Below are 15,588 nucleotides of genomic sequence, written 5' to 3'. Positions count from 1 at the left end.
ACCCTCTTGGGAAGTGAAGAAAGCTCAGGGAGAGCCAAGGACCAGCAGCACGGCAGCCAGGTGGCTTGCCCAAGCTTGCCCAGAGGGATGGCCGAGCTGATGGCCTGGGATCCTCCACCAGTGCTGGCTGCCAGCGGCCAGGTCCGCACCGTCCCTCCTCCCCGCCGCCGGGCTGAGGCTTTGGGAGCAGCCTCTGCATTGTCACTAACAGGAGGCAAGAAAAAACAGCTGGCTGTCCCGCGAGGGAGGAAGTAGCATGGGAAGCTTCATCGAGGGAGCCGCATTTAGCCCTGCTGTCTGAGGTCAAGCTGTGACAGCCAGCAGTGACAGGGCTCCCTTGCTGCACACACCCGACCTGCTGGGTGGTTGTGGCGCAGAGGGGGCCCCAGCTGCGCTGCACAGCTCAGCACTGATCCTGAGCAGAGAGAACTGAACTGAGCAGGGGGAAAAACAAATCAGAGAGTCCTGTAAGCCTGCTGTCACCTCCCCCTGTCCCAGGGCAGCTGGCCCCTGTCTGTGAGCAGAGGGCTGGTGTTAAAACACCCATGGCATCGCAGCCTTGAACCTGCTGCCCTCATTATGTGTCTCGTGTTTGGCAAAAAAAAAAGCACCAGGCGCCCCCCAGGTGCCACCTGAGACCCCCCCGGGCCCATCCTAAGCCCCCACATCCTTCCCTGCCTGTCCTGACCCCTCCAACACATCCTCCCCTCTTCCCTGAAGGCACAGGGGGTGTGAGGAGCCCTTCCAGCGCAGGGAGCCGAGGGCCCCATCCTGCTGCCTGTCAGGGATGTGCTTGATGTGTGTAAACACGTAATTAAGGGTAAGTATATTCTTAATTGCTTGTGGCTTTGATTTGCATTCGGCTGCTGCGCTGAAGGTGCTGCAGGTACCAGCAGACCAGGTTAGCAGCGACTCTGGTGGGGCTGTGGGCGCTCCAGAGGTGCTCGGCACGGCGGCACCAGGCCAGGGGCGGTGCGGGCAGCGGGGTGTCAGCAGCTCCGGGCCCGCGGGCGAAGGGCTTCGCGCTCCAGGAGCGCCGGGAGCGCAGGCCCCGCTGGGTGCGAGGTCGGTACAGGAGGCAGCAACCCCTCGGGGGGGCCGAGGTCGGTCCTCGGGTGAACTGAGCTCAGCGCAGCGCAGGGGGACCCCCGGGGAAGCCCCACGCCCCCCCTCCCTCTCCCCCGCCGGGTCCCGGCGCTGCCGCCGGCGGGCGGGGCGGCACGTGTGGGGCCTCCGCCCGCCGCCGGCCCGCACCCGCGGGCGAAGCCGCCCCCCGCCGCCCCCGCGGCTCCCTCCCTGCGCGGCGGGCGGGGGCGGCGGGCGGGGAGGGGAGAAAGGAAGGGCGGGCGGCGCGGGCGGCCCCCGCGGGCCGGGCTATGCCGGGGCGCGGCGAGGCGGGCGGCGGCGGCCCTGGACACCTCGCCCGCTCCTCCATCTTCTCTCGCCACAGACTCGCCTCGGCTTCCCCAGCCCGGGACCGGCCCATTGCCAGCCCCGCAGGGGGGGCGGCCGGCCCGCCGCGCCGCCCCGGCCCCAGCCGCCCGTCCCGCCGCCCCGCCGCGCCGCCCCGGGTCCGCCGCCCGCCCCGAGGCGAGGGGAGCGGCGGGGGCGGCGCCGCGGCGGCTCGGGCCCGCGCCGCCCCACCGGGCCGCGGCGCCGCCGCCTCCCCCCTCTGGGCCGCAGTGGTGCAGCCCGGAGGTTAGCGGAAGCGGCCGCTCGGCGCTGCCATGTTGAGCCGCCGCCGCCGCCGCCGCTTTGTTGTCGGCTCCATGTAGCTGGGGCCCGGGGGAGGGAGGGGGGGGACCGCGCCGCCGTCGCCGCCGCCGTCGCCGCCGCCGCCCCGCCGAGGGCCGGGACGCCCCCGCCATGGAGGCCAACTGGACCGCGTTCCTCTTTCAGGTGAGGCCCCGCGGCGGCCGGCGCTACCCGCGCCCCCCCCCACCCCCCCCCCTCCCCTCAGCGGCCGCCCGCCGGGCTCCCCGCTAGGCCGGGGCTGTCAGTCAGCGCCGCCGCCCGGCCTCCCGCCCGCCTCCCCCGGCCCGACCCGCGGCGGCGGCCCGGCCCGGCCCGCCCGGGGCAGCGGCTGACCCGGCCCCGCGCCCGCCCCGGCCCCGCGCCCGCCGGCGGCTTCTTTTCCCTCCTTTCCCTGCTGCACTTTCTCCCCGCCCGCCTGCCCGGGCTGGTCGCGCCCCGCCGCCCCGCGGCGCCTGCTGCCTCCTGCTCGCTCCCCCCGCTGAGAAACAGAGAGGAAGAACAACAGAACAACGCTTTTAGAGATAGATTTTATTTAAAAAAAAATATTATTTTTGTTTTTTCCACCAAACTACACATTTATTTTTTTTCCTTTTCCCATTTTTTTTTTCTTTAATATTTTTCTCTTCTCTCCTCAAAAAACGGAAAAAGAAAACCCCAGACCCCAAACCCCCCGAGCAGCCCCCGCGCCCCCCCGGCCGTCCGCCGGGCGCTATCCAAGCCCCGATGCAACAAGCCCCGCGTCTGGGGGAAGGGCTTAGCCCCTGCGCACGGAGCCCGGCCCGGGCCCGGCCGAGGGGCAGCTCGTTTGCTTTCAAAACAGGAGGCGAGCGGGCCGGGCCGCTGCGAAAACTGGCAAAATGCTAACGGGAACGGGGAGGAATGGGGACGGTGGAGCTGCAACCCCTCCCTCTGCCAACTGACTCACAATTTTCCCCCTTTCTGCCTGCGAAAGCCTGACTTGAAACCACCGCTGTTTATGTAATTCTCCAGAAAATCCGATGTGCCCCCCCCGGGGAAAAAGAGCACAGAAATTAACCACTGCGAAAAGATTCCTGCTCCGGCTTTTGTGAGCCGAGCCCTTGCACATCGGGTTGCTTTCCGATGCCTCCTGCTCTTCGGGAGCTCGGAAACAGCGAATGTGTGATTGCAGCAGCAGCAGCCGAGGGAGAGAGAGGGGAGGGGAAAAAAAAAGGCCCCCAGCCATCACCTTCCTCAAGGTAAAATAATCCCTGAGCGCGCTCCCGGCAGCGGTCACTCGCTTACTCACTGTCCTCCTCGGAATTCAACCCAAACCCAACCCGTGACACGAGCTGGAGGACCTGAGTTGAATGAATAAATCCGCCGAGAGCGAGCACCATTCCTTTCGAGAGGAAAAATTATTCCCTTGCAAGTACCCAGGGATGAGTCACTGGCTCGGCTGCTCGGCTGCTCTGCCTCCCAAAACACGCCGGGAATGTTCCGGGGAGCCGGTACCGGCGGCTGGGCTCCGGGCTTTCCGCCTTCTCCCCCGTGAATGCGGGTGATGCCGTCGGGTTTGGCTGAGGGCTCGTGCATTATTTCTCACTCTAGTGGGCAGTTGTGATTCGCACGTAGGAAACTTCACGCTAAGAAGTTAATCTCCTTAGTTTAGGGCCATCTCCCCGCGAGCCGGGGCTGCCTCACCGCCCGCCTGTCTCACCGAGGGGAGTTTGCCAGGGGCGCTTCTCCCTAAGGCTGGCAGCGTGGCACTGCAGCAGCCTCTGGCAGAAATGCCAAGTAATGCTTTCAAGAACGTCTCCAGCTCCTTGCTGCCTGCCTCTTGTTTTTTTGGAGGGTGCTGGACGTAGCCATGTCACACTTTGATTTAGGAGGAAGCTTCGCTGCTTTTAATTAAGGAGTCAGCGGTTCACTTTCCTAACGTACTTAGCTATGTGCCACTTGGAAGCATCCTCATGAAACTATGATGTGGAAATTTTCCTCTGATTTGGGCTGGGTTTTTTTTGCCCCAAACAATAAAGCTCTGAGCCCTCCCAGTAAGTGCTGGGTATCACTTCTTGAGTCACTTTGGTTCAGGCCAGCAGCGTGGGGGGCGAGCATCCTCACGCACCCAGCAGAAAGCCTTCTTAGGCTATTCCTGATGTGACTTTAGTTTTTCTTCCTCCCGTTCTCACCAGCAGCCTGTCAGCCAAGAGCCACCTGAGTTAAAACTGGTGATAAAGTGTGGATTTCAAAGCCCCTCCAGAACCCCCCTCCCCTGTATCAGATAACAAACGTGAGCAACCGAATCTACTTGCTCCTTCTTTGAGGGAGGGTTACCGAGGGTGGTTCAGCTGTGACAGGCTCTCTCGGGGGCAGCTGACTACGTGGGGCGTGGAGCAGAATGTTTCTAGCAGAGGTTGCAGCGTCTCAGTGTTGGCCTGCGGCTGAAGTTGCTCTCTCCAAATCAAGTTGTTGGGTTGTGTTTAGGTGGCATTGTAGCTCTTTCTAAAGAGACAGTTGTGGCACGGGATGAGCAGTTGTCATTTGGATCATCTTAGTCCCTGAAATGCCTTCCTTTGAAGCCCACTTTGAGCATCTGCTGGGAAAGTGAAAGTTGTATCTGTTAACTCGAGGAGGAATCATCCATCAGATGGAGCCTTCAAGATATGACTCATGCTAATTTGTTGCTCTCACATTAAGGCTGGAGCACAAAAATATTTTAGCCTCTGGCATTGCAAGTTCACAGTGCCACATCCTACCACTCCAGGACACGAATTGCAGCTTGGTGGTGGTGGTGGTTGTTTGGTGACCCCCAAGGAAGGAACAGAATGAGTGCAGGGCGAGGGGCTCTGCACGCCAGCGTCCAGAGAGCACAAAAGCAGTGACTTGGCATCGGCGCTGGGTCCAGCAAAACCCTGCTCCGTGCCTCAATGGCAATGACTTGCAAGCAGCATGCAGCAGGTGCTGCCTTCCCTGCTCTAACAGAGTTAAAAAAAACACAGCAGTGCCTGAGTGAGGCCTGTGTTAAAAGGCTTTCATGCAGGCAGCCCTCGGAAGGAGAGGAATCCCTCTTGCTGCCCAGAGAGAGGGGCTGCTGGCCAGGCAGCGCTGCTAATGACGCTGCCTATCTGGGAAGCAAGATAAGCAGACTTACATAAGCAGCAACTCCATAGCCTGTGGCCTTATGAATATACATTGTTTTATGGCCACTGGCTCTCAGGCTGCCATAGGAGTAAGTGCATCATTACCTTGAAGTGCTGACCATTCTTCTCGGGCTTAAAAATATCCATAAACTGCCCGAGTTTGAACCTTGTCCAAGGGATTTGGGCTCTCTATTATCCGATCTGCTCACTCTGCCTTTGAAACTGTATCTCTGGAGCTATCCTTAGGTGCTCTTGAGTGTCTTCTGATGCAGTTTAACAGCCTTGTTGAATGCTTATTTAAAGGTGGCTGTTAACCACTGCAGGGTTTTTTTAACCCTCCCGTTGTATTTAAGTGCTCAGCTTGCTTCGCGTTGGCCTTTAGATGGGTGCTGGGCACGCTCTATTCCTTTTAGGTGATGTTCTGGGTGGCCTTTAAAAACCACCAAAAATAAATGGCTGAAAATCCACAAATGTCCCTGAAGTCAGGCAAAAGTTGAAGGGAGCTGCTGGAGCTTGCGGCGTGCCCGGATGGAGCAGCACAGCCTCCAGGAGAGTTCTGCTGTCAGCTCCTGCAAACCAGCCCCTGAGGCTGTTGTCTGAGGTGGCTGCTGCGGCCCTGCTCAGCCCTACCTGTTGCATCCCGAGCTTGGGCACAGCCGGGGCGTGAGGCGCGGGTGAAACCGGCCAGGCTGGCCTGGCTCCTGGCTTCCCACAAGCTCTGTCTGCAGGTCCTGTGAGCCCTTTTCCTGTCGGGCTCGCAGTGTGAGGGAGCACGTATCCATCCCCACGTGGGTCAGCCCTTGGAGCCGCTGGTGGCTCCCATCCAAAGATCAGCACGCTCCTGAAAAATGAGGTGTCGAAGCCAGGCAGGGCTCGTGTGGTGGGAAGGGGAGGCAGGAGCCCCTCCTGCAGCTGAGGGGGGCTGTAGCTGAGAGAGGCATAGCAGCCAGAGCTTTGGATGCGACTAAGGAAAGGTCCCACAGTGAGCCTGCAGAAGTCCCGAGTTCTCCCAAGGACGCGCTGAAACGGAGTGGTGTAGGAAGAGCCTGAGCTTGAGTGCACTTTGTGACGTTGGCCATCCCCAGCCAGTGCAGGGGGAGGCAGGCTAGGGGTCACAGGCCAGTACAGTGTTTTATTCAGCTCTCAGCCTCGAGTCCTGGTATTTTGTGGAGGAAGGCATAGGGGAGAAGTCCTGGAGGGCTGGGGAGCTGCTAACGGGAACGTGAGTTTCCCCAAAGTCAGCTTCAGGCCTGGCACAGCGCGTTAGTGAGGAGGCCGATGGAAACCGGGCCTGATGAGACCCAGGCACAGCTTGAGTACAGATGTGCTTAAACTGGCTTAAGGTGCTGGAGTGATTTATTTTAATGCTCCATTAGGCTGAATTGGTCTGTGTGGTTTCTAAACCACTTTAAAACCCTATCTGCCAGGGTTTTGTCCCAGTCCGGCTGGAGGAGTTCTAATCGCGGCGTCTCTGCCTTAGGACAAGCAGCTCCTAGCACAAGCCTGGTGTAGAGCAGCCACACAGCTGAGCAGGGTGTGCTGGGGAGGGTCTCCCTCCAGCTCTTCCCTCCAGCTTTTCCCACTGGTTTGGTAATTCAGAGCCAGTTGGCACTGGCTGTTTGGAAACAGCTCTCAGGGCTTTTTTTCGCCCTGCTCCCACTCTGTTCTCCAGCATCTTTAGATGTCTGCCAGTGCTTATCGATTAGCTTCCCTTCCAATCGCAAAGTGGCTGCTGCCGAAGAGAAAAAGGAGCATGTTGCTATTCTTGTTAGTCTGAGGACGCAGAGAGCACAGTGGTCAGTGTCTAAATGCCTCAGGAAGCTGCTAAATGTAGAAATGTGGCTTCAGACAGCTCTGGGTTCAAGTTGCTTTGGTTTCAGGGCTGACACGCTGGTATGAGCACCTTGTTTAACTGAGATGCCTTATCACAGCCTGGCTCTCTGCGCCTGCAGTTTAATTCTCCACGTGCTCTAAGCTCAGCTTAAAGGCGGGGGCCTTATTGTGTAGCTCCTGTCAGCAGGTTCATGAGGCTCCAAAGGTAGTCTCAAGGTGCCATCTGATGTGTTAGCAAAACAAGTTAGCTGCTGTGTAAAGAGCAAGCTGTGTGTTGGTAAGAGACCTGGCAAGCACCTAGGTGATTGCCATCAGAAGCGGTGCCCTCCAGAAACTGAATTCTTTGATCCTTGCCACGTCTGTTGCTGCACCCAGCACGCAACCTGCGCAGCCAGCACCTGTAGAGCAGGAGAGCTTTATCCCTGGCCAGACCCAGGGTTATGTAACCGTGCCCAGTTGTTGCCTCAGTGGCTTTGGGTCTCCAGGATGCGCTTTCTGTAGTTTGTAGCTGCCCTCGCCGCCTCAGGGCGAGCGCCCGTCGGTGGAACTGAAGTGTGGATGTTTGGTTCTAGGCACACGAAGCCTCCCACCACCAACAGCAGGCAGCACAGAACAGCTTGTTGCCTCTGCTGAGCTCTGCTGTTGAGCCGCCCGACCAGAAGCCGATTCTGCCCTTACCGATAACGCAGAAACCTCAGCCTGCCCCCGAGACGTTAAAGGATGCGATCGTTGGGATTAAAAAGGAAAAGCCCAAAACCTCCTTCGTGTGCACTTACTGCAGCAAAGCTTTCAGGGACAGCTACCATTTGAGGCGTCACGAGTCCTGCCACACAGGGATAAAGTTAGTGTCACGGCCAAAGAAAACTCCCACCACAATGGTGCCCCTTATCTCCACCATCGCCGGGGACAACAGCCGCAGCTCGCTGGTCTCCACCATCGCCGGCATCCTCTCCACGGTCACCACGTCTTCCTCTGCCACCAACCCCAGCAGCAGCGCCGGCGCCACGGCCATGGCGGTGACGCAGACGGTGAAGAAGCCCAGCAAGCCGGTCAAGAAGAACCACGCCTGCGAGATGTGCGGCAAGGCCTTCAGGGACGTGTACCACCTGAACCGGCACAAGCTGTCCCACTCGGACGAGAAGCCCTTTGAATGTCCCATTTGCAATCAGCGCTTCAAGAGAAAGGATCGCATGACCTACCACGTGAGGTCCCACGAAGGGGGCATCACCAAGCCCTACACCTGTGGTGTTTGTGGAAAAGGCTTCTCGAGGTACCATGTAGAAAATCCCAGGCGAGCTCAAGTGTTGGCTTTTCATAACCAAGAAGGGTTAAGCTATCATAGCGAGGGGCTAGGAGAACCAGACATCTTAGAAGATTGGTGAGGGGATAAAGAGCCTTGTTTACCTCTAGGGCGTGGGTCTCGGTCTGAGCCACATGGGCAGTGGCCAAGAGTGGCTGCTCTGTCACGGGGGCGGTGCTGAAACGGCTTTGTGACCTCTTCCAGGTCCTGCAGGACACGTGTCCGTGTCACTGGTGGTGACCGCGGAGCCCCTGCGCTGGGGCCCGGCAGGCAAGCGCTCTCCTTGCCTTGCAGTGAGGTTGAGGCTACTGACAGCACTGTGGGGGAGCTCGCATTGCTGCTGCCTGTGTTCAGATCTGTGCTTGCAACAGGCAGCCTGGAGAGCTGCCGATCTGTCACCTTTACACAAGGTGCCACCACCAGACATGCCGTGCTGAGGTGTGTGAGAGGGAGATGGTTAAGCCTGGGGCCGTGGGCTGGGGCTCAGCGTAACCCTGTGTTACCCCAGCTGAAAGCCACCACGTGGGCAAGGGGAGGGGGGGCTGTTCCTGCTGTGCAGAGGGATGTGGGTGGCAAAGGGTCATCAAGTGTAGTGTTGGGCACCACTTGCTAAGGCCTCATCACTGTCTGTAACAGTTTGCATTCTCTTCTCTCTCTCTCTCCTTTGCAGGCCTGATCATTTAAGCTGTCACGTTAAACATGTTCACTCAACAGAGAGACCCTTCAAATGCCAAGTAAGGGCTGCAGTGATTTATTAACAACAATACCTTACTGTGTCAGTAGAATCTCAGGTGAATGATCTTCCCAGAACTGTCTGCTCCTGGACTTCTCCTTGAAAAGGAAGATTAGGAGTAAAGTTGCATCCACCTTACCAGAGCAGCAGCAGTGCAGTCCTGATGCCAGTGTAGAGGCAGTTTAAAAGGAGGCTGGGGCTGCATTTTGGGGAGGATTAGGGGCTTTTTGCTTTCTTGGAGAGCAGCACAGGTGCTGTGTCTTGTGATGTGCTTAACTTAGTGGTGGGATGGTAACAGCATCCTGGGCTCAGTGCTGATTACTGGAGCAGTGCACTCTGTTTCTCAGCATATTTCATAGAATCACAGGATGGGTTGGGTTGGAAGAGGCCTTAAAGCTCATCCAGTTCCAACCCTCTGCCATGGGCAGGGTCACCTCCACCAGCCCAGGCTACTCAAGGCCTCACTCAAGCTGGCCTTGAACACCTCCAGGGAGGGGCCCTCCACAGCCTCCCTGGGCAACCTGTGCCAGTGTCTCCCCACCCTCACTGTAAGGAATTTCTTCCTAATCTGCAGTAGGATCTGGGGATGTTTCTATGCAGTGTGCTCCTCAGCAGTTTTATGTTCAGTGTTTGTCAGTGTCTCCAGCTGAGATGGGTTGGAGTAGTTGATTCTGGATCCGTTATTTTGCTGGGGGGTGAAAGCAAGTCCCAGGCTGATGAGTGTAAGAGAAAGAACTTGAGTGCCCTGGAACAATTAACTGCTTGGAGTATCCCTGCCTGTTCCAACCTGCATTTTAGTGACTCATCATATTCAATAAAAGCCTTGTGTGAAAAGAAGAACCTTAGAAAAAGGCTTTGTTTCCTTGTTCTCTTTGGATGGGAACAGAAGTAATTGAGCAATTGAAGGTATCAGGTTCCTATTTGTGCAGTGATATTGTATCAAAGCCCAGCTTTGCCTGTTCACTCCCTTTTGCTCTGGGGGGTAAGGCACCCAGCTTTGGGGGGTAAGGCACCCTGCTGCTTCAAGACAGTTCAAGGGTCCTGGAGTATGATTTTTGGCCCTGCTGGCCCAGAGGCCAACTTCAGCCTCTGTTCAGCAGCTCGGTTTGGGCTTCTCGGTGAGCACAGCTTAAAGCTCCAGGTTGTCAGTGCAGCTAGGCTGCTGTTTGCCCCTCCAAGGCACAGCAGGCTTTCAGAGGGCGTGTGATTGGCGCTGTCTGCGCTTCAAGTGTCCCTGTTGTCCTCCACACAGACGTGCACTGCTGCCTTTGCCACCAAAGACAGACTGCGGACACACATGGTGCGCCACGAAGGAAAGGTATCGTGTAATATCTGTGGTAAACTTCTGAGTGCAGCATATATCACCAGCCACTTAAAGACACACGGGCAGAGCCAAAGTATCAACTGTAATACCTGTAAACAAGGCATCAATAAAAGTAGGTGAACCTTTTAAAACCATTTCTTCTAACGGTGTGTTTGCAAAGGGGACTTGCCTTGGGGTGCCTCGGGGTGCAGAGCCCCACCCAGCAGCCTGGGCATGGGCACCTGTTCAGAGCAGATGCTTGATAACAGAGTCTTCTTCAGCTCCACAGCTGGCATAGGTGGGGTTGGTTTGCTGCTAGGCTGTGCTCTTATCCCTTAGGAATGTGGTTTGTGAGAGGAACCCACCTCCTAAAGGAAAGCTGCCAGGGTTTTCTTGTCTTCTAAGCACAGAGCTACTCCTGAACTGTACAGGAAAGCCCAACAGAGAATTCTGGAGATTTTAGGTTATTTAAGAACTGCTGTGACCTGCCAAGTTTCAGCTTTGTGAGCCTCAACTAAAGCTCATCAAAATTAGGAGAAAGATTTCTCTGCTTTTTCTGGGCTTTGACCCTGGGGCTCAAGGATTCCTTCCCCTGGCAGGAGCTGGCAAGAAAAGCATTTAAATCCAGCCTGGGTATGTTTTGGGCACTAATGGTGTTTGAGTGGTGCTGAGCAGGACTTCAAATGAGATGTTTGTGATAGTTCCTTCTAGTTGTAAACTCTGGAAGTGCTGAAGCCTGAGCCTGCAAGTGCATAATAAGCAAACACTTGGACTTCCAAATCTCCCCTAGTAGAATGCCTGTAACTGAAGTTAACCCCCAGAAAATGGGTTTGCAGAGGAATACAGAGGGAGAAGTGAGCAATGTCTGTGGAAACTTTGTCCTTAAAGCCTTTTAAACACTGTTCATGTGCAGCATCTTTGCAGTTCCTGTTACTCCAGGGTAATCTGAAGGTGCTGGGGATGTGTAACCTGCCTGGCTGTTGAGCTTAGTACAGAATTGGGGTGTGAAGTATTTTGAAGGCATAGGGTTACAGCCCTGGCTTGGTGGTGCTAAGCCAGTTCACAGGAGGCTCTTACAGCACTTGTGAGAGGTGGAAGTGATGAGCTGTAATGTGGCCAGAAAGCAGTAACTTGCTGCTCTGTGCTGTACAGTAAACTGCAAGTTTTAAGTTGTTCTTGCAATAAAAGGAAAAAAGGCTTAAAAAAACCCAACCCCAAACTAAACTGGAGCTGAGGTTTAGGAGTGGAGTCAGGTAATGAGCTTGAGCTGTGGAGGGGCAGTGTAGGCTTTTCTTTCATTCTTCCTAACATGCAACCAAAACCATCAGGAAGGTCATTCCTGGCAGCAAGAGCAGAGGTTCCTGACTGGCATTTTGGGGTTGAGCTTTTGAAAAGCAGTGGTCTTATAAAGCAGAGAGTTAATGCTATGGTTTTAAACACCTCTGTGGGGAATTTTGCTCTTGGAATCCTGTGAGATTCCAGCCTCTCTATGGGAGCAGCCTTTGTGATCTCAGCAGCAGAGAGAGTAACGTTTCAAGGTGAATTTGTGTTCTTACTTAATTGGCATAGCATGCATGAGTGAGGAGACCAGCAATCAGAAGCAGCAACAGCAGCAGCAGCAACAACAACAACAGCAGCAGCAACAGCAGCAGCAGCAGCAACAACAGCAACAGCAGCAGCAGCAGCAGCAACAGCAGCAGCAGCAGCATGTAACAAGTTGGCCTGGAAAGCAGGTAGAGACCCTGAGATTATGGGAGGAGGCCGTCAAAGCCAGGAAGAAAGGTAAAGCAAAACACTCCTCCTGCTCTTGTGGCTGTGGGGTGCTGGAGCTGGTAGTGCTGTAGGGAGGTGAGATCCCTTACATGGAAATGACATTCTGGATGTGGGAAGTAGTAGCTAAGAAGCAGCAGGAGGAAGCCAAGGTGACCAGAAGGATGCTGTTGTAAACCAACTCTTAGTTGCTTGCTTCCCTGTGGTGTCTGCTCCAGGGTGTGTGCTGGCAGCCCGCAGTGACAAGGGGCTGTGTGTGCCTGCTGCAGGGCAGGAGGGGGCCAGCTTGCATGTGGGGTTTGGCTGTTATGCACATTGAGCAGTTGGTACCTTGTGTGTTATGGCTGTGTACCCTCCCCTCTGCCTCTGGCCCTGCATCATCCTCACTCTGCATGTGGCTGCTTTCTCTGTCCCTTTCATCTTTCCTCTCCCAGTTTATTCCATCATATAACAAAGTTTTCTGGGACTCCTAGAACTTGGTCTTCAATCTCCTTGTTTGTTTCATGACAAAATGCAGCACAAACAAGTGATGGTTTTCATCACTGCTAGCTCCCAGCACTGTGCCTGAAGTGGAATCTCTTCCTCTTGTGTCACTTTTGTGAGGAGTAGATTGCTTCACTTGAGCACCCCCAGGAGCACAGGAGTTTCAGTTCTCTCCTTACTGCTGCCTTACTCTTCCCACAGCAGTTTGGTTTCTAATGCCTGTTGTGACTCTCCTGGATGCCATGCCACAGGAGCTCTCAGAGCCACTGCCTGGTGTTCACTGCCTGTTTCTAGTCATGGTTTTCACTTTATTTATTTGTTATTATTATTGGTTTTTTTCTTTTTCTCCTAAATTTCCTTTCAGTTTCTTCAGTCTTTTTGCCTTTTCTTTTGCCTTTCCAGGTCTCATTTGTGCATTTTAGGCTGCTAGCTCCTTTCACCTCAGCTCTTGTGCAGTTGAATTGAATTCTGTGCTCAGACAGGCTAGAGGCAGCTCATTCCTGCTAGCATGTAGTGTAACAGATCCATTGAAGAGCAGCAGGCCCCTGAGCAGCTAGGTGCAGCAGATGGGTGTCAGGGTCAGCAGATCTCTCTGATTTATTTTTCTCCCCTGCCTGTTCTTTCCTATGTTTTGTTTCCCCTTCCCCTCCCTCTTTACTGAGATGGTTGAATAAGCTTGCAGGGGAGCAGGCAGGATGGTGGGTGGGGGTGTGGGGGGCAGAAGTGTTGTTAGGCTGAGCGTGTTTCAGCTGAGCTGGGGCAGGGGCAGGGCTGAGATGTGTCTGTGTTACTGTGCTGGGAAGGTGCAGTCAGTGCCAAGCCCACCTGCTGCTCCTGCCACACTCCTGCCACCTGTTGTGTTGGCTTCACAGCACTGGGGGGGTTCAGTCTTTCCCCTCCTCCCCCCAGATAGGGCCTTTGAAGAACCAACAGTAACCCCTGAATGGGGCTAGTGTTGCTTTCAAAGTTAGTGCTGTCTTGGTAGATTTGTCTTGCCTGAGGGGCAAGAGTGGACCTTGGCTCCTGCCACGTGGGTGTAGAGTGAGCTTGGTGTCCTACCCTACAAATGTGGAGTGGGACAGGACTTAGGAGTGCCCTGAGGCTGCCCTAGAACGTGTTCTGGTTGCTTTCTCTAGCAGCCATCCCTGCCCTTTACCCACTACCACCAACCCACTTCTCTTTTTGGAGCCTTCTTCTGTGGGTAGCTGGCAGGTGGTGCTGATGATGGTCCAGGAAGCCTTCTGTGTCCTAGACCACCATGCCCACTCCCCTGCTGCCCAGCGCTGCCAGAGCCCATTGGCCTCGTGGCCAGGCACTGCCCTCATGGCTCTTTCTGGCTGGGCACTGCATTCCTGCTTGCTGCCAAACAAAGTGAGAAGAGACCAAGTGACCAAAAAGGCCAAACCCCAACCCCAAACCCCCACCCAACCCCCCCGATCCAAACCACCTCGGTGTGGAGCTGTAGCTTATGTGAAAGCTGAGGAGATACTGGGGGATGATACTGAGTGGGTGGCCTTGAAGACTGCTGAGTGGAAGCACTGTGGTGAGTGGAATAGTCTGGTGGCAGTGATGGAGAGTGCAGCAAGCAGGTGAATATTGCAATGAGTTTTGCTTCTCAGTCCCTAATAATGACTCTTTAAAACCTTCACAGAGTGTCAGTTCACCTTTGAGAAGGCTATAGAGTACGTACCCTTCGGTATGTACCCTCCTCTATTTCTGGTGTTCCTCTCGGGAGGATTGGGGTTGATTTGTGCAGTGCTGCTTCTCTGAACCTGCAAACCTTTGTAGAGCAAACCAAAGCTCCTGCTGAATCCAGCTGCATGAGAGTTTGTATTCCTTGGAGGCTCTGGGACGTGAATGGTTTTAATTGCTAAAGGGAGCGGTTCTGGAGTCTGTACCTGGTCTTGTTTTGGGCTTTTGTTTCTGTTACTGTTTGCAAAAATCTTGTCCATGATTTTCTTTTTTTTGGCTTTGTTTTGTTTGGGTTTTTTCCATGTGTTTAAAACCTTTTTGTCTTTTTATGTCTCATTTTTTAGAAGCTGCTAACTTGTGCCAAACCTCCACTGCTGCTACTACGCCCGTGACTCTTACTACTCCATTCAATATAACGTCCTCTGTGGCTTCTGGGACTATCACAAACCCAGTCACAGTGGCAGCTGCAATGAGCATGAGAAGTCCAGTCAATGTATCAAGTGCAGTTAACATATCCAGCCCGATGAACTTAGGGCATCCTGTAACCATAACCAGTCCATTGTCCATGACATCTCCATTGACACTCACCACACCGGTCAACCTGCCCACCCCGGTGACCGCCCCGGTCAACATCGCCCACCCGGTCACCATCACCTCCCCCATGAACCTCCCCACGCCCATGACGCTAGCTGGGCCCTTAAACATAGCCATGAGGCCAGTTGAGAGCATGCCCTTCCTGCCCCAGGCCTTGCCCACCTCTCCTCCCTGGTAAAGAGTTGCTAAACAGTATTAAAAAGGATTAAACCAGAATCCAGAATCCTAACCAGCAGGTCTTTGCTGTCCCTCTCTGGTTTTGGGTGGGTGAAGGCTCTTCGCTTGGCCTTTGCTTTGCTTTTACTTCCCTTTGGTTCATTTAATTTGGGTTTGCTTTGGTTTGGTTTTGGTTTTTCATTTGGTTTGGATTTGGTTTTGGTTTGGTTTTTTTTGTGGTTTTTGTTTTGGATTTGGTTTTTTGTTTTGTTTGCTTTGGTTTGGATTTAGTTTTGGTTTTATTTTGTTTGTTTCATTTCATTCCATTTCGTTTTAGTTTTCATTTACTTTTCTTTCACTTCATTATTTATGTATTTATTTATTTAATTTTTTAATTTCACTTTCATTTTTTAATTTTTTATGTTGATTTAATTTTTATTTTTATGTTTTTTCATTGTGATTTCTTTTTATTTTTTCCTTTTATTTATTTTTCTTTTTATTTCTTTTTCCTTTTTCTTTTTCCTTTTATTTAATTTTATTTTTCCTTTTATTTATTTTTATTTATTTTTCTTTTTATTTCTATTTCTTTTTATTTCTTTTTTCTTTTTATTTCCTTTTTTTCTTTTAATTTCTTTTTTCTTTTTCTTTTTTCTTTTTATTTCTGTTTTCTTTTTATTTCTTTTTTCTTTTTATTTTTTTTTCTTTTTATTTCTTTTTTCTTTTTATTTCTTTTTTTTTTCTTTTTTTCTTTTTATTTATTTTTCTTTTTATTTATTTTTATTTATTTTTCTTTATTTTTCTTTTTTCTTTTCTTTTTTTCTTTCGTTTTCTTTTTTTTCTTTTTTTCTTTATTTTTTATTTTAATTTA

At 53.4% G+C, this 15,588-nt stretch overlaps 1 protein-coding gene across 5 annotated transcripts; it reads left to right on the top strand.

Moving 5' to 3' along the window:
- Positions 1-1,666: 1,666 nt before the first annotated feature.
- On the top strand, positions 1,667-15,196 carry VEZF1 (vascular endothelial zinc finger 1). 5 transcript variants are annotated; one of them, XM_068154948.1, is made up of 7 exons: positions 1,667-1,899; positions 7,262-8,067; positions 8,660-8,723; positions 9,975-10,158; positions 11,595-11,807; positions 13,930-13,974; positions 14,315-15,196. In XM_068154948.1, the coding sequence occupies exons 1-7, from the start codon at positions 1,867-1,869 to the stop codon at positions 14,740-14,742; spliced, it is 1,773 nt and encodes a 590-aa protein (XP_068011049.1). In that variant the 5' UTR covers positions 1,667-1,866; the 3' UTR covers positions 14,743-15,196. The 5 variants fall into 5 exon arrangements, with proteins under 5 accessions (XP_068011049.1, XP_068011052.1, XP_068011050.1 ...); XM_068154949.1 differs by having other exon boundaries at positions 1,674-1,899; positions 7,262-7,980; positions 14,315-15,195; XM_068154950.1 differs by having other exon boundaries at positions 1,680-1,899; positions 7,262-7,959; positions 14,315-15,193.
- Positions 15,197-15,588: the final 392 nt, after the last annotated feature.

The sequence above is a fragment of the Melanerpes formicivorus genome, unplaced genomic scaffold (genome assembly GCF_026170545.1).
Source record: "Melanerpes formicivorus ecotype bairdi unplaced genomic scaffold, bMelFor1.0.p_v2 SCAF_29, whole genome shotgun sequence".
NCBI classification, from domain to species: Eukaryota; Metazoa; Chordata; class Aves; order Piciformes; family Picidae; genus Melanerpes; species Melanerpes formicivorus.
This window is presented reverse-complemented; position numbering and strand designations above follow the sequence as displayed.